At 39.6% G+C, this 18,670-nt stretch overlaps 1 protein-coding gene across 1 annotated transcript in view; it reads right to left on the reverse strand.

Moving 5' to 3' along the window:
* Positions 1-716: 716 nt before the first annotated feature.
* ARHGAP18 (Rho GTPase activating protein 18) overlaps positions 717-18,670 on the reverse strand; it is a 136,177-nt gene continuing 118,223 nt past the window's right edge. The window contains exons 12-13 of the mRNA XM_017879367.1: positions 4,850-4,974; positions 717-924 (exon numbers count right to left, since the gene is read on the reverse strand). Coding sequence (XP_017734856.1) covers positions 732-924; positions 4,850-4,974 — 318 coding nt within the window. The 3' untranslated portion in view covers positions 717-731. The remainder of the gene's footprint in view (positions 925-4,849; positions 4,975-18,670) is intronic.

Below are 18,670 nucleotides of genomic sequence, written 5' to 3' on the forward strand. Positions count from 1 at the left end.
TGCCTCAGCCTCCTGAGTAGCTGGGATTACAGGCACCCGCCACCACACCCGGCTAATTTGTTTTTTGTATTTTTAGTAGAGATGGGGTTTAACCATGTTAGCCAGGATGGTCTCGATCTCCTGACCTCATGATCCACCTGCCTTGGCCTCCCAAAGTGCTGGCATCACAGGCATGAGCCACCGTGCCCGGCCTGTAAAATTATTTTTAATTACTATTTTGAACTTAACATTATTTCATTTATTTCTTAATAATTTTAGCCTTACCATTTCCAAGAGTCAAAAAAGAGAAAAGATTATTTCAAATTTTAAAAGAGATGGGTAAGACTCACTGATAATTACAAAAGAGTAAAATAAAAAAAATGGTCAAAATTAATTCATTCCATTTTTTAAATTACTAATGTGAATTTGAGTGTGTGTGCATGTGTATAAAATTTAGCAGTAAATCAACTATGGTAAAAGTAAATCTGCTTTTACTAAAAATATCTAACACTATACTATAATAAAGTGTTATCTTAGCCTTATATAAGCTCAACTACTTCCTTTACTATGTGACATGAGTATATTAAAAGAAGAGAGTTTTGAAAACTTGCATCATTAACCATTCCAGGAGTTATTCTTAATGTATAGGGAACTTGCCTTTGCTGAAATTGAACATAGATGGGCATTTGTAAAGAAGGAGCTCAAACAGAGCCTGAAGAGAAAGGTCAAACCATTAAATAAATTCACAATATTCAGCAACTATCTAAAGCATGGTATATTTTACTTCTAATTTCCTGTTCTTCCTCCAAAGACATAAATAATAACCACTGGCAATATCCAAACAGCATGTGAAATGCAAAGAGAAAAAAAAAACCCTGCTTACCAATATTTCCTCCAATTTCATACAAAAAAACTTCTCCTTTCTTGAGAGTCTGGGCAACCCCACTATGAGGGACAAAACAAAGGGATTACTTGTATCATCAAACAGCTTGCAAGTAAATCACTTTAACATGCTTGGGGAATTCTGGCTGGTATGGAAAATTCATAACTTAGACACACTGTAATTATCCCCACGTTTGTATTTTCCCATCTGTTAAATGTACCCAATAGGTAATAACAGTGTCACACCTGTACATTAAGATAAACAAATGGAATTATACATCTGAAGGCAAAAGAGTAAATCAGTATCTAAATTTGTAAAATTCAAAAGAAAAGTTAATGTAACATTTCACTGCCAATCAAATTATTAATATGATTATCCACTTTGTATACAAGCCTAAATGGTCCTCATAAAACTATTAAAAGAAATGTTTCCACCTTAGTTTTCACATTATGCTTATTTAATAAGTATTTATCATGGGTTTGCTGTGCTGACAACTCCAGTAGTGTGCAAGATGCATGTAAAGAATAAGACATGCTTCTGGCTGGGTGTGAAGGCTCATGCCTGTAATCCCAGCACTTTGGGAGGCCAAAGCAGGTAGATCACTTGAGCCCAGCCTGGGCAACATGGCAAAACCCCGTCTCTACCCAAAATACAAAAAATTCAGCCGGGCATGGTGGCGAGCGCCTGTGATCCTAGCTACTCGGGAGGCTGAGATGGGAGGACTGCTTGAGCCCAGGAGATGGACGTTGCAGTGAGCTGAGATTGCACCACTGCATTCCAGCTTGGGAGACAGAATGAGACCCTGTCTCCAAAAAGACCAAAAAATTAAGAAAAAAAAAAAAAGTGTTTAAAGATTTACACTCTTCAAAGAATAAAGTGTTCCAGAACATTAGCTTCAAACATAAAAATTGGTGAAACTCAGTGGCTTTCAAATCTTTCTATAAAAGAATTACCTGAGAAACCTGCTAAAAATTCAGACCGAGAGCTCTAGAAACTCAGATTTAACTGGTCTAGAATAAAGCCCAAGAAACTGCTTTTCAAATGCTCTATAGTGGATTCTGAAACATGGCAAGGTTAGTGGAACACTGAGATAAGGCCCTGAAGACACACTCTCTGGAACTGAGAAGAGAAAATCAGGTCTGACTTGTATTCAAGCCATTAGGAAGAACATGGTATAGCAGCAGTGCTCCTCACCACCCATGGAATGGTTCATCTGGTTCTCCTCCTTTCTCTCCCCACCCTGTGTCCCTGGCACACTGGAGGGCTCTCTGGGTCCTCAGGCTGTGTTCCACCTGCTGCACTGCATCTGATCCACTTTGTTTCCAACCAGGGTGTAGGTTTATCTTTTAAATTAAGTAATTTAATCATTATTATTTTTGTTTTTAATCTAGTACATAACACAATCAACTATGGGTCTAAAGAGAGTCCCTATTTCTATGAAAACCAAATTGAATGTTTCAGGAGACTTGATTTAAAGAAAAACATCTAGTTAGATACTGCTGTCAGACTGATTCTCAAGTATCTGTGTTCCACTTTAAAGAAACAGGAACTAGATTTCCTGGCATACTCAGATTTTTGCATAATGCTAATCAACAAATTCATCATTAAAGAAAAGGCAATAGTCCTTTATCAAAGAATGAATGAATGTGCGATTTATTATACATATATTGTATGTCATTCATGTATCTATTGGCTTCAGTTGAGGAGGTGGGGGGAGAAAAAGAATGGAAGGATATAGAGTTTCCAACTGCCTCAACACAGGTGGAATACAAATGGAAGAAGCACAGGAATGTGGTGGAAGAAATATATAAACATTTACTGAGAATTTCACTTACTATGCGGCCCAGACAGACAGTGCTATATGTGCACGGTCATTTTCCTAGTTAATTACAATAATAGACGCTATTCTGGTCCATTCTTATAAATGAGGAAGTTGGTACTTAAAGAGATGATAAAAACTAGCTGAAGGTGAAACAGAAATAGTTAGCTTTGAAATCCATATTGCATCCCCAAGCATAGGGAAAGGGGCTGAGGACTGGGGGCGGAAGTGAGGTAAATGGAGGAGAAGTTTACCAGACTTCCATCTAGGTGGAGAAGGATAGGAGGAAGAGCAGGAAGAACATACCCTGCTCCGGGTGTAGCAAATGCTTATTTAATACAAACACCACAAACAGGAAATCCAAATTTGTCAGAGGATAGTTGTCACAAGTTGGTGCTTTCTGTAACAATATACCTATGATTGTTTCATGCTATACCTTAAATATTAAAGTCACAGTTGAATGTGGAGTACAGCTTCATAGTCTCATATTATTAGCAAGTAGAGGAACAAAAGCACAGACTAAATTGAGCACTTGGGTCCTGAAAGTAAATGTAAATTAACTGTGTCTGGCTGGAAAGAGCTGCTTATATCTGAAGTCTGGCCAGGTCTTCAGGTACACATTCTGGGAGACAATGAGAGCGTGGCTGGTGGGAAGAATGGCAAAAGTTAGTATCTACTAAGTCAAAGTAGGGAGCAGAGAGGAAGTGGACCGACTTGGCAGAAGCTGCAAAACACTATAGGGAGCAAAGACATTTGAGAACTTCCAACTGCTCCCAGGACATAATCCCCAAAAATCCATCTACTCTCAGACTCTGCACTAGTGGTTCCCAGATCTATGGTGCTCTGTAGATCCTCCAGCCAGCGTGGAGAATGGTGAAGGGGACTGCCTTCGGAGTGAAACCACAGATTGAGAATTCCAGCTCTACCACCTATGAAAAATGTGTGACCTTGCAAATCTCTGTTTTCTTATCAGTGAAACAGACGCAATAATAGCACTTACTTCAGAGTGCTGTTTTGAGGGAAGTTTATACTGGCTTATTGAAGCCTAGATATTACCAATAAACCTCTCTCTCATTTCATCACCATCTGTTAGCTGCACAGATTCATCCTTTCTCCCAATTTATAAACCCCGAGGGAAGGTACTTTAAAATATATGTTTATATCTCCCCTTCCATTTATGGTACTAGAAGTATATAACATGTTTCTGTTCGTTTAAGGCCCTGTGCTAGAACAGAAACATATTACATACTTCTAGTACCATATATTAAAATTGGAGAGGCTTTGGCGGAAAGCTTGATTGAAGCCCCCAAATGTTAGAATGAGGAGATTCAATTCAATGAAAGACCAAGAGAGAGTATTCGTAAACTGAGATGCCAATGCCCTGGATTTCCCTCTGTTTTTAAACATTTAGTTTATTTCAGTGACTGAAAATGAGGCTGGAGAAGGCATGAAAACATGACTTCAGCTAAAAGAAAGAATTCAAAGGGTAAAACCTGAAAATTCAATATACTTGTTAGAATCTCTAAAATTTAAGAAAAGACACTACCAAGTGTTCTGGAAAGGGCATACTCTAATATAGTGAGAGGGATGCTAGCAGCTTTCCAATGACTTTCCCTGCCCCGTCAACCCCAAAATATAGATGAAGGGCCTGTTGTCCTTAATGAGGATGGTATGTTCTCCCCCTGAGACTTCAGCACTCAAAGGCCTTGTTTCCTCTTTCAATTCTTTATGGTTTGTTTTTAAATTTGACCATTTTGAAATTCATTATATTTCATAGAAAAAGTTGTGTCTTTTCTTTATTTTAATGCCACTGCATCCTAATTAGTAATTTTTCTTACAGCCTACAAACAGTAATTAACCTCCAATCAACATATCCTGGAAAGAATATTGAGTGGTCTCGCTTGGCAAGCCCATCACAGGCCCAATGAAGGAACGCTCAAATCCTGCTTGAATCAGGCTCAACCTGAACACAAGCTACATGAAATGAACTAAACTCATTCTAATAGTCTAATGGTTAAGTCTGCTGTTCTCTTCTTCTGGGAACACAACATTTTTAAGCATTTCATACTACCCCACAATTTAAAAAAGGAAAAAAAAGCAGCAGCGAAGGGGAGAGAGAGAGTAAGTGAGTTATGCCATGGAATAATTAACACAAAACAGGCCTCTACCTTTCTTGGCTGAGAAACCTGGCAAGTACATCACTGGCTTTTAGTTCTTCAGTTAGCTGTATTGCCATGGAAACTTTCGAAAGATGGGGAGCTTGCACTCGAATCACTCCCTGAGGAACGTCAGCCTGCAAAGCAATAATGACACTGGAACAAAGCTGGCAGCAGCTGGAACGTGTAACTCTACAACGCATTATATAGTAAGTGTGCTTAACTACTACACATTTTACTTCACTACATAAAAACCTTAACTACTGTATAATGTAATTTGCTAAATTACATCAAACCTCAAATATCCTCTTAATGGTGATAGGGGAACTTTATAATGCCTGTGCAGTAATGCTTAATTATTTTTAAAGATGTAAAGAATGACAGCAATAACCATTACTGCCATATTAAGTGCTGATTTCTGAGTATTATCTACTGAGGGTGCTTCTTCATGTAGCAATTTATGAAATTGAATCAGAAAGAAGTTACTTTGTGTGCTATTGCAATATGTACATTTGAAAACCTTCCTGGACATTCACAAAATTTCACAAAATTTTTTTGTCTCTGAATGTTTCATAAAAAAGAAACATGCTTTTCTATTTATATTATGTCTGTTCCCCATTTGGTTAATGAGCTCATGCTTTTTGGCTATACACTTTGAACTTACGATGACCCCTTCTAAATCTTTTGCCCATGGATGTGAAAAACATTTTATGGATTCGAGGATACCAGTGAAAGTTTATGAGGTTTGTAATACCAAAATGTCAGCTATAGCATTAGAAATATTAGGCTTAATTAATTTCTAAATGGTTTTTCTAAAATAAATACTATTATTTATAACCATTATGACTTAGACCTTAGAATAAACAGCAAGCATAAATCATGTTTAAAAGATAATGATTTAAAAAATATAAATACCCTGTTCAATTGAACCAAAATGTATTAAGCATCTACTGAGTACCAGATATTGTACTATGTTCACTTACCTAGTAATAAGAAACAAGTCCTTTACTGCATAATATTATTTTATGCCCACAATATCATGTCTTTTTTTTTTTCTTTGTAATGTACACGGTCTTGAATTTTTTTTTTTAAATAAACACCTTGGGAGTTTGAGACTAGCCTAGCCAACATGGCAAGACCCTGTTTCTACTAAAATTAAAGAAATTAGCTGGGTGTGGTGGCGCCCACCTGTAATCCCAGCTACTTGGGAGGCTGAGGTAGGAGAACTGCTTGAACCCAGGAGGCGGAGTTTGCAGTGAGCCAAGACACACTCCAGCCTGGGAGACAGAGTGAGACTCCATCTCAAAAAATAAATAAAATAAATAAAATAAATATCAAGCAGAGATATACAACAGATGCCATTAATCTGATTTCTTTCAAAGTTCAACAAAAATAATATACCTTTAGAATCAGGCTCTATAAAAATGTAGGTACCCTAAAAGATTTAATATTGCTTCTCAGTAATATCAGAGATTTAGTGTGGGAATAACAAGAAAAAGAAGCAACACTGTATAAGACTGTACAGTGAATGTGGGACTGTGTAAGGCCACGGACTGCAAACAACAGCTAGACCTGCAAAGGTATCACAAAGGACCTGACCATCAACCTCAGAAATCCTGCTGCAGAGTGGGTGGTGCCCCACCTGCCTCCTTCCTCTGACCAATCAGTGAAGGGCCACAGAACACATTACTCCAAACCTTAACAAAAATAGACAAAGGCTTCCAGGGCCTTGCACTCATGATTTTGCTGGGCTAACTTTGGTCATAGCATCCTCTTCTAACTTCTCTTTCAGGACACATTATGCTCAATTCAATCTGTGAAGGACAACCTAATTCCAACCTCCCAATTCCAACCTGTGCCCAAATCCCTCAATTCCTGCTTCATCTTTCTATCCAGCCTGAATCCTTGGCTTGGTTTTTTGACTTATTGATACTTTAATCTATGACCTTGACCTCATCCCTAGGATACAAGTATAATTTCCTCTGCCCTTGATTCTGTGACAGGCTTTATTTTCACTTGTAACACTTTGGAAAACCTGCTGCTTCTTGCAATGGATGGGGCATTTCATGTGGTACAAAGCAGTTATTAAATCAATGGTGTAACATACAACTCAGGGACTCCATGAACTTCTCCCTGGGGTTTGAACTCTAGGTTATTTCCCATTATGGCCATTTAACCTGTTCGCATGGCCTCACCTATCTGTTGCCTCATAGAAGGTGGAAAATAATAAGTGGCATGCACACATTTAACGTCAGACTGAAAACTGTAATAGCAACATCTGAAGCATTGAGACTGTGCTCGTAAAACCCCAATCCACCTTGTCTACTCAGTAAGCACAACAATATTAGTACTTTGGATTCTGTTAGTTTATCACTATTATTACTTTTGTTTTGTGGAGGGACCTGAATGGCAGGCTAGAGTTTGCAGACAGCCATGTACTTTATATTGAGGTTAAAAGTTAGGAAATCCTGGTTAAGTCATAGTGTCAAATATCCTTATAAATAGGTTTATCAGGGACAGAAATTGCTCCCATAGTCACATCTCATCCAGCCCTAGAATATCAAGGCAGTCAAATCTACACTGACATTTAAAGGAAAGATGATTGGATTAAGTTTTTATATTGAGAAAGTCCACAATAAATGAGTTGCAAAACCAAAATGATTCAGAAAATAATATATTATCATAGAGAGTTCAGGGGTATGGCAATCTTAAGTCAGCTCCTTGCCTTTCCCCCCACTATTTCTTGTAGCACCGCCGATTGTTTAGATAAAAAGGTCGATCAGCACTCCAAGCTTTCCTATCTTTGTGTACGTTCTACTCTCCCTCCCAAATCTCTCTCTGCTAACCATTTTTCAAGGCTCAGCTCAAATACCTCAAACTCCATGGACTCTTCCATGCTCCACAGGGTCAAAACGAATCTCTTCATTCTCTTTCTCATAAAGGAGAGCTGACTCTCCTTTATAAGGGTCCTACTATACGACCTGTATTCTGGTTGTATGCCACATGTCTTACTCTTATATGTAGCCACCCATCAATGTTTATTGATTAAATGAATCATTCAAAATGACTTATTTTTTGTTTGTTTTTACTAACAATGATAACATAAAGTAAAATTAATCTAGAATAAAAGAAAGTATGCAAAGGGGTATTTCCTTAATGGCAAAAAATCATCTTAGGAACATTGTCTAAAAGAAACAAGTTAAGCTGCCTCTATCCACCATATGGTATTCCCTCTACTACCAAGAAAAGGCAGGAAGGGAAAGAAAGCAGAGAAAAGGAATTAAGTATGTTACAAGAGACAATTCAGTCACTTACTTCTGTAGAGAGCCAAAGAGAAAAGCCAGAGTTACTAACATTAGCATGTACCTGCTTGGGGATGTAGTCTCTTTTCCCCTCCAACACCTCTCATGAAGAGCTGAATGTATTAGTCTCTTCTCCTGCTGCTATGAAGAAATACCCAAGACTGGGTAATTTACAAAGAAAAAAGGTTTAATTGATTCACAGTTCCTCACGGCTAGGGAGGTCTCAGGAAACTTACAATCATGGCAGAAGGCACCTCTTCACAGGGCAGCAGGAGAGAGAAATGTCAAACAAAGGGGGAAAAGTCCCTTTTAAAACTATCAGATGTCATGAGAACTCACTCGCTATCACAAGAACAGCAGCATAAGGGTTACTACCCCCATGATTCAATTACGTCCTACCAGGTGCCTCCCACAACACATGCAGATTATGGAAACTACAATTCAAGATGAGATTTGGGTGGGGTATCATTCCATCCCCAGCCTCCCAAAATCTCATGTCTTCACATTTCAAAACATAATCATGCCTTTCCAACAGTCCCCCAAAGTCTTAACTCATTCCAGCATTAACCCAAAAGTCCAAGTCCAAGGCCTCATCTGAGACAAGGCAAGTCTCTTCCGCCTATGAGCCTGTAAAATCAAAAGCAAGTTAGTTACTTCCTGGATACAATGGGGATACAGGCATTGAGCAAATGCACCCATTCTAAATGGGAGAAATTGGCCAAAACAGGGGGCTACAGGCCCCATGCAAGTCCGAAATCTAACAGGGAAGTTGCCAAATCTTTTTTTTTTTTTTTTTTTCAATGGAGTCTTGCTTTGTCACCCAGGCTGGAGTGTAGTGGCATGATCTCAGCTCACTGCAACCTCTGCCTCCCGGGTTCAAGCGATTCTCCTGCCTCATCCTCCCGAGTAGCTGAGATTATAGGTGCTTGCCACCATACCCAGCTAAATTTTGTATTTTTAGTAGAGACAGGTTTCACCATGCTGGCTGCTGGTCTTGAACCCCTGACCTCAAGTGATCCACCCGCCTTGGCCTCTCAGAGTGCTGGGTAACAGGCATAAGCCACCATGCGCAGTCTAACCAAATCTTAAAGTTCTAAAATGATCTTCTTTGACTCCATGTCTCACATTCAGGTCATGCTGATACAAGAGGTAGGCTCCAACAGCCTTGGGCAGCACTGTCCTTATGGCTTTGCAGGGTACAGTCCCCCTCCCGGCTGCTTTCACAGGCTGCTATAGAGTGTCTACAGCCTTTCTAGGCACATAGCAACAGCTGTCAGCGGATCTACCATTCTGGGGTCTGAAGGACAATGGCCCTCCTGTTATAGCTCCACTAGGCAGTGTCCCAGTGGGGACTCTGTGTCGGGGCTCCAAACCCACATCTCCCTTCTGCACTGCCTTAGTAGCGGTTCTCCATGAGGGTTCTGCCCCTGCAGCAAATTTTGCCTGGACATCCAGGCATTTCTGGATATCCAGGCATTTCCATACATCCTCTAAAATATAGGTGGAGATTCCCAAACCTCATTTCTTGACTTTGGTGTACCTACAGACTAAACACCATATGTAAACCTTCCAGGCTTGGGGTTTGCACCCTCTGAAGTAATAGCCCGAGCTGTACCTTGGCCCCTTTTAGCCACGGCTGGAGCTGAAGCAGCTGGGATTCAGGGCACCATGTCCTGAGGCTGCGTAGAGCAAGGGGGCCCTGGGCCTGGCCCAGGAAACCAGTTCTCCCTCCTAGGCCTCTCTGTGATGGGAAGGGCTGCCTTGAAGGTCTCTGACATGCCTTAGAGACATTTTTCCCATTGTCTTGGTGATTAACATTTAGCTTCTTGTTACTTATGCAAATGTCTGCAGTGGGATTGAACTTCTCCCCGGAAATGGGTTTTTGTTTTCTATCACATTGTCAGGCTGCAAATTTTCCAGACTTTTATGTTCTGCTTCCCCTTGAATGCTTTGCCGCTTAGACATTTCCTCCACCAGATACCCTAAATCATCTCTCTCAAGTTCAAAGTTTCACAGACCTCTAGGGCAGAGTCAAATTGCCACCAGTTTCTTTGCTACAGCATAGCAAGAATCACCCTTATTCCAGTTGCCAACAAGTTCCTCATCTCCATCTGTGACTACCTCAGCATAGACTTCTTTGTCCATAACACTATCAGCATTTTGGTCAAAGCCATTCAACACATCTCTAGAAGTTCCAAACTTTCCCACATCTTCCTGTCTTCTGAGCCCTCCAAGTCTCTAGGAAGTTCCAAATTCTTTCATATTTTCTTATCTTCTTCTGAGCCCTCCAAACGGTTCCAACCTTTGCCTGTTACCCAGTTTCAAAGTCACTTCCACATTTTCAGGTATCTTTACAGCAGCACCCCACTCTATCGGTACCAATATCTGTATTAGTCATGGTTCTCTAAAGGGACAGAATTCATAGCATAGATGTATACATAAAGGGGAGTTTATTAAGGAGTACTGACTCACATGATCACATGGTGAAGTCCCACAATAGCTCATCTGTAAGATGAGGAGCACAGTCCGAGTCCCAAAACCTCAAAAGTGGGGAAGTGGACAGTGCAGCCTTCAGTCTGTGGCTGAAGGCCAGACAGCCCCTGGCAAACCACTGGTGTAAGTCCAACAGTCCAAACCTTGAAGAACTTGGAGTCCAGTGTTCGAGAGCAGGAAGCATCCAGCCAGGAGAAAGATGAAGGCCAGAGGACTCAGCAAGTCTGTTCCTTCCACTTTCTTCTGCCTATTTTTATTCTAGCCATGGTGGCAGCTGATTAGATGGTGCCCACCCACATTGAGGGTGGGTCTGCCTCTCCAGTCCACCAACCTAAATGTTAATCTCCTTTGGCAACACCCTCACAGACACACCCAGGAACAACACTTTGCATCCTTCAGTCCAATCAAGTTGACACTCAATATTGACCATCACACAAAGAAGGCCTCTAATAATATGACCATAAGCTCATGATTTCTAAATGAGCTCAGGTATCATAGCTTTGGGGAGTACGACCATGCTTCCTTATGAAATGAGGTGTTGAGTTCAGGGTGGTATAAGGACTTGCACAGAAAGCACCACATCTGACCCAGGAATCTAGGATCTTTCTGATAGTTAAAGAGTTTTAATAAAGAGTCCCAAGGTACTAGCTTCTGGGGGCAATTGAGAGTTTTCACGTATATGTGTAACGTTAGGTGACTGACATATAATTGACATAAAACCACAGGCTGGTTTTGCCAAGATGGGAAGCAGCACGAGTACTCTCCTACAGATTCCTTCTGGCTATGAAATAAAACATTTCCCACATCCCTTTCCCTCAATGAGCAGGGGATGAGGTTAAGTCACCTTTGAGCTCAGCAAGAAACCCTCCCAAGCTACAAACTGTAATCATTTTGACTTATTTCAAACAGCTTGGATATCAATATCCTTGGAAAGCATTTCATTAAACTAACAATAGTACATGGTTTTCATTAAACCTTCCTAGGCTGACATTCCCTGACCACTAGAGAACCTGTATTCTATAGCAGGGAGAGCGTGTGTGTGTGTGGTTTGTGTGTCTATGGGATATGAACATTTCTCAGCTTGTTTATTTCTGCAGTGATTCATCCCATCCAAATTCTTACAATGATACAGAGATTGAGTGTGACTCAATATGGATCTACAATGCTCTTTATCTCTGAAGAAGAAATGAGTTTAACCAGTATATATAATGGTAAAGTTAAAGAGTTAAACTTGTTTCTGGGAAGTTTTTTGCTGGATATCTTGACAAGGAAGGCCAAATGATATTTATGAAGATGACAAACAATAAATTATGCCAAAGCCATCATTTAAATGGCGTATGACAACCACTATTAAGTACTAGAATCATGCTGTATCGAATACTGAAGCTATTAGTATACTAATTACATTGAGCTGCCAAGCTTTGAAAAGACATAACATGCCTGATCGTTAAGCCAAACAGTCTGTTCTTAACTTGAGCCATAATAATAACTGAATCTGTACACAGTATGATCTTTATAACCTTTCTATTTCACATGTTTTAATCTAAAGTTGTGACTCTGTCCCCTGCGATTTTTTTCCCCATTGAGATAGGGGAGGAGTGTGCTTGCGAACTGCAGTTATGGGAGATACAGCAGGACTGGATAAGGGCAGTATTTGATTAACACACCATCAAAGAAAAGTCACAAAGGATTTTACAACTTCAAGAGTGTTAATTTCTTATGCATGCAAAGATTACAATAATAGAGAAAATGACCTCATATTGTCTTCACATGTTTTACATATTGAAATAAAGTTTATATTTCTAAACCTGATTTTATTATTATCTGGTTAAATCACAATTTTAGCATTTTTTCATAAGGTATATAAAACACTGCATTGCTCATATTTTGCACTCTAGAGATTAGAAATTTAATGTCAGACCTGTAGAAGAGGTCTTTTCTTTTCCATTAAAAGCTAATTTAAATGTAAAGCTGACATTTTTTATGCTACAGAAAACCCTTTTTATCTTCAAAAGGGCAAATTGGAAATACAGCGTTTTCAAAAAGAAGGCCAGATATAACACATATTTTAGAAAATTAAACAGGGACATTTTAGCAAGGTATCTTAAACTAAAATGGTATATTCATCACCCTAGTCTTAACTGACAATACTGGGAAGTGGTGATATAAAAGGAATTCTCTAGTATCTTGAACTATGTGCTAATTATAATTGGATCTTTGTTATCCAAATGCCTTAAACTTTTATCCAACTCACAGATTCAGAGGATTTTAAAGAAAGGCTTAAAATAACTTCCATAGTTAATAAGCATTCAATTTCCAATGACATAAGTTCTAGTATTTTCTTTTAATGTGGTATTTTATGCACTATTAAAAAATCAGGGAATGTCATAAAAAGAAATAAGATTTTGTGCTTGATATTGTAATTTGATCTTCCACTTGGGTCCCCAAGTAAATCCAGACACTGTTTCCAGACCTAAAACAGATGCTCGAAACAATACCTGCCACAACGCTTTGCAGCGAGAACCATTAAATGAAATGAGAGTTGCAATTCTAAAAAGAGTTGTGCATAAAGGCACGCAACCCTGGCCACAAACAACTCAGCATCTACACCGCACTGCTGCCAATGCCAGGATTCTTCCAGTGGTAGCAACAGGTTTCTTTTTCACAGCCATAGCCCTACGCTCTAAAATGTGACAAGATTATTCTGGAACTTTCAGCAAGTCACGTAAGCTCTCTAAAGCTTGAGTTCCTCCCTGGTAAATTAAGGGTGTGATACTAGCATGTCCCAAGTTAGCACTAACATTAACCCTAGGAGAGAAAGCCTTTTGTTTCCTTGACCTATGAGGTCAGATGTGGTGAGCAGCATATGGCATCTTTGACAGAATCTCACAGAGCCACTCTGTACCCTCACTCTCATAAACGAACAGCCTCCCTTTGAGAGGTGAGCTTGAATGGCAGAAGAAACACCATACAAACCTAAGTCACAATAACCCTGAGGCCTGGATGAGTCAACAAATCATAACCAATTGTTCATCAAAGCTGCCCCCACATTCTTAGTAGGCAGAGATGCAATCTGAGGTAATTATAAGATATCTGGCATTTCCTTTAAAATTCTAAAAGAAAGAAACATGTGGGAGACAGGATGCAACAAGATCAGAAAAATGTGTTCAATTGTTGATGATAAAGGTTTTGGGGGGCTCATGTACTATTCTTTCTACTCATATGTGTGTTAAAAAAAAGTTTCATGATAAAATTAAATATACATGTGCATACACACATACAAACACACCAATAGGAAGAGGGAATTACCCTTCCAGTTTTTACACGCCCAAGTCCTGCCCTGGGAGATTCTGACTCAGTGGGTCTAGTGAGTCACCCAATCATAGTTTGCTTTTTGTTTTGTTCTAAAATAATATTAGTAGACCAGGTGCAGTGGCTCACACCTGTCATTCCAGGTGTGAGAGGCTGAGGAGGGAGGATTGCTTGAGGCCAGGAGTTCGAGATCAGCCTGTGCAACATAGCAAGAGCCCGTCTCTACAAAAAACTTTAAAAATTAACCAGGCATGGTGGTGCATGCCTGTAGTCCCACTTACTCATGAGGCTGAGGTGGGAGGATCCCTTGAGCCTGCAACTTTGAGGTTACAATGAGCCATGATTGTACCATTGCACTTCAGCCTGAGTGACAAAGCAAGATCTTATCTCCAAAATTAAACAAACCTTTAAAAAATTAAATATTACAGATGCCTCTATTGTGAACTTCTGGTTAAACACCATTAACCTGCTCCTAGGCTATCATTTTAGAAAAGAGACTGAAGCCCACAAAGGTAAAATGACTTGTCACACTCACTCATGGCAGAACTGGGGCTATATCCTCAAGCCACATGACTTCTGAGGTGTATGTGTGGGTGCAGGTGTGTGTGTTATCAACCCCAACAAGCTAAAGGCTATCAGAAAATGATTATTATTAATGGTCTACAATTTTCGTATTGTTCCTCCAACTGTTTCTTCCTCGTATAATTAATGGATAAGACATATTAGTATTTAAGAACATCTACATTTGAACCAAACACTTAGTATGAGGTAATCACTAAAAACACTTGCCTTATGAAGTAAATTGAGTACATCTTACAAGCTGGCTCAAATTATTAATTACCTAGTCTAGCATGACTTAATAATACGAAGGCTCGATTTTAAACAGTTAGCTTTAATAGCATACAAAATTATTATTTTTTAAGAGGGGTTTCACTGTGTTACCTAGGCTGACATCTAACTCTGGGCTCAAGTGATCCTCCTGTTCAGCCTCCCAAGTAGCTGGGACTACAGGTGCATGCCACTGCATCGAGCCAAAGCCTCTTAAAAATATTACCTTGAAGAATGTTTATGATCTATAATCTCTTTCACTCTCCAATCCCTGGCAATCTTATTCCATAAATTATCATTGACAATGTTTTGGGGAAAGTAATAATTACCTTCAAATTCAAAAACCTTTGTCCAGTGTTAACCTTACTCAGCCTCTCCGCAGCATTTGGCATTACTAACCAAGCTCTTTTTACTTAGTCTACTCTTTCTGCCTGGGCTTCAGATAAACTGTACATCCTTCAACTTTCTCTTACTTCCTATTATTTCCTAGTACCCTTTACCAGCTCTTCTTGAATGGCCGATACTTCAATATTGGAATCCCTAGAGATCTCTCTTTGCCTCTTTATTTTCTTACTCCATATATCCACCTTGTATAATATGAATCACTCTATGGCTTCAACAACAATTTCTAGGCTCATCCCAAAGGTATGCCTCCAATGCTGGACGCTCCTTGAAATTCAGGCCCCTGTAGCCAACTCTCACACAGGCACGTTAACCCAAAGTGTCAAAAACTTACTTTTACGTCTGTTTCCCTTTTGATTGATGCTAAAGTCACCCAAGGCAAAATTTGGCAAGTCTAGATTCCCTTCTTCTTCCATACCCTTCACATCCAATCAGTATCCACATCTTGCAGGGTTCCTATTGGCTCACATTCTAAAGTTTTTTCCATTCTCAACAGGGCCTTGGCTCTAGCCCAGGACCATTTTAAGAACTACATATGAAACATATTTTATAACAGCAGTGATCCATGTTCATTGTATTACCACCCATAAACTCAGAGTTTTGGTATATATCCTTCTTAGAGTCCTTCTGTGATCTATGGCGAAACAAAGGATAATGGTTAAGACACCATGGATTTAAAGTCATATAGATTTGGTTTCAAATTCCAGCTCCACCAATTCCTATCTAGATAACCTTAGTAACTTTAAGATCGGTAATTCTCATTTTCCTCATCTGAAAAAACTTAGACAATAATACACTCCAGTTAGACTACCATAAATATTACATGAGACCATGTTTATAGAATGTTTAGCATCATGCCTGACCTATGCAAAACATTAAAATCATAGTTATTATGCCCTAAAAATACAGCACTACACCACTCACTGATTCCTAACTTCTTTTTTCACATAGTAACAGATTACGAATCTCTTCAATGTCAAGATACACATTTGTACATTTTCATGGTATTTCACTGTATAGATATGCCATAACATATTTAACTAGCCACCTCTATTCTTTTGGATTATCTCTAATTTTGGTCAGTGTAAGAAAATGACAATGAACTTAACCACAAATATTTGCTTGCTCACGCCATTACTCTCTTTGGAGGAATCTCTGAGTCCAGTGAAGTGCATGGTTTTCAAGACTTTGCCACATGCCACTGTTCTCTGGAAGGACTCTACCAATTTATATACTCCCATCAACAAGGAAATTACCTACCATCTCCCACCTACCCTCCAGTCTTACACTCCCTCAATCTTTCCTTTGCCTTTCAGCAGTTCCCTGTCATGCACAGAGTAGAAACTTTGCTCTCTCTCTTGAGGCTCACTCCTGCTTCCCCCCTCTGCCCCTGTCTCTCTATGCACCTAAGTGGCCAGTTAGTATGACCTGATTTTCTCTCCAAACATTTCAAATATTCCCACTTACATGTCTAATAGACATCATACTCAACAGGTCCTAAATTGAAATCATGAAATTGAAAGCAATACCATCTTTCCAATTTCTCAGGCCAAAAATCAGTCATTTTTGACCTCTTTTGTTCTCCTACATGATTTCCATCAGGAAATCTCAATGGCTCTAACTTCAAAACAAAACCCAGAATCCAACCATTTCTCCACTTTCCAATGCTGATACCCTGGTCTGAACCACCATTATCTCTCACCTGGATTACAAGAACCTCTCAAATGATCTCCCTACTTCTCTTTGCCCTCTTATAGTCTATTCTCAACACAACAGCCTAAGGAATCATTTTAAAACATCGTATAGATTTTCAAGCCTTTGTTTCAAACTCCCATTTCACTCAGAGTAAATCCAAATTTCTAAAGATGATCTGTCTACAAGGCCCTATGCAATCCTGTCCCCTTGCCCCCGACCTCATTTCACACTACTGTTCCCTCTGCTGGCTTCACTCCAGCTACACTCCCTCCTTAAGGTAAGTTCCTGCCTTAAGGATTTTGCACAGACTATTCTTTCTGCCTGGACTGAGTTTCCTGAGATATACACACAGGTCAACTCCCTGCCCTTCTTCTTGTCTTTGCTTAAATGAATAATATCCAGACTATCTCAACTTAATAGTGCCAGGGGCTCTCCTTCCCTATTCCCCTTGTTCTGTTGTTTTTATTACTTTTGGAGGATAAACCACATACTAACACATCATATGAATTACTTCCTAGATTTACTTTTATTTTTAGAATTTAAGCTGTAGAAGAGCAGTGACCTTTATATGTTTCGTCCAATAATTTATATTTCAAGTACCCAATAATTCCTGGCACACAGTAGGCACATATCAAGTAACTGTTTAACAAATGAAAAAAATTACCCCCAGGCAATTTCATGCCCTATAGTTTCATATTACATATTTGAATGATTTGGAGGAGAGTCAAGAAAGTACAGCAACCAGACAGAATGAAGGAGGGGGCGTGGCTTACAGCAAAGTAGATGGTCTATGTTCCATCCAAAGGGAACAGCTTCTACTCAATTCCAGGCAATTGCTACCCTGCTCAAAAGCAGGCCCCTTACCGCCAGAAGATGAGGGATGTCCCAACATCCATTTGTTATTCGGATGGTGGTTCAAACTTTCACATTAAATCTTTTAGTTTTAGAATTCTGGCAGTTGCCAGTTGGAAGCAACACGCAAAAAACTCTTGTTACTTAGTGACTTACCACATATCCACAGTATTTGAACTTAGCTTGCACCTCTACTTGTTTTGTAATTGCTTTCTGTGTCTATTTACTCTCCCTAATAAAATGACATAATTTTTTTTAAAAACCTTTGGATATTGATTAGAATTTTTTTTTTTTTTTTTTTTTTTGAGATGAAGTCTCACTCTGTCACTCAAACTGGAGTGCAGTGGCACAGTCTCGGCTCACTGCCTCCTGGGATCAAGCGATTCTCCTGCCTTAGCATCCCAAGTAGATGAACTACAGGTGTGTGCCAACACGTCCAGCTAATTTTTATATTTTTAGCAGAGACGAGGTTCCACTGTCTTGGCCAGGCTGGAGATTAGAATTTTTCTACCAAAATGACAGGCCAAATGGACCTCCACCATGGGCTGTGATGTCAGAAGGCTTCCTCTGCGGGTTAGATGGCTCCTCTCTAGTGACACCTGAACAACACTGATTTATTTTTTACATCTCAGCTTGACTCCCCAGTGAAGTCTCTCTCATGCATACTTCCTGTTTTGTAGATGACGGTACCCTGGTCAGGCTTCAATCACATACCTCTGAGCTACCTCCCTTCTATATCCCTTCCCCAGCTCCTCGAGGGTGAGCACCCAGCTCCCCAACTCCCTGGGAACACCTAACATAAAGTGGGGGGCTAGCACCAAGGTGGCAGTAGCATTTTGTTAGATGAGTAACTGAATTTCACGTAAGGGAAAAACAAAACAAAACTCAAATGCTTTTTTTCCATAAATGACAAAATTACTAAAATATTCCATCTCCAAAAGTAAACATT

Source organism: Rhinopithecus bieti, unplaced genomic scaffold (assembly GCF_001698545.2).
Source record: "Rhinopithecus bieti isolate Rb0 unplaced genomic scaffold, ASM169854v2 scaffold_19, whole genome shotgun sequence".
Lineage (NCBI taxonomy): Eukaryota > Metazoa > Chordata > Mammalia > Primates > Cercopithecidae > Rhinopithecus > Rhinopithecus bieti.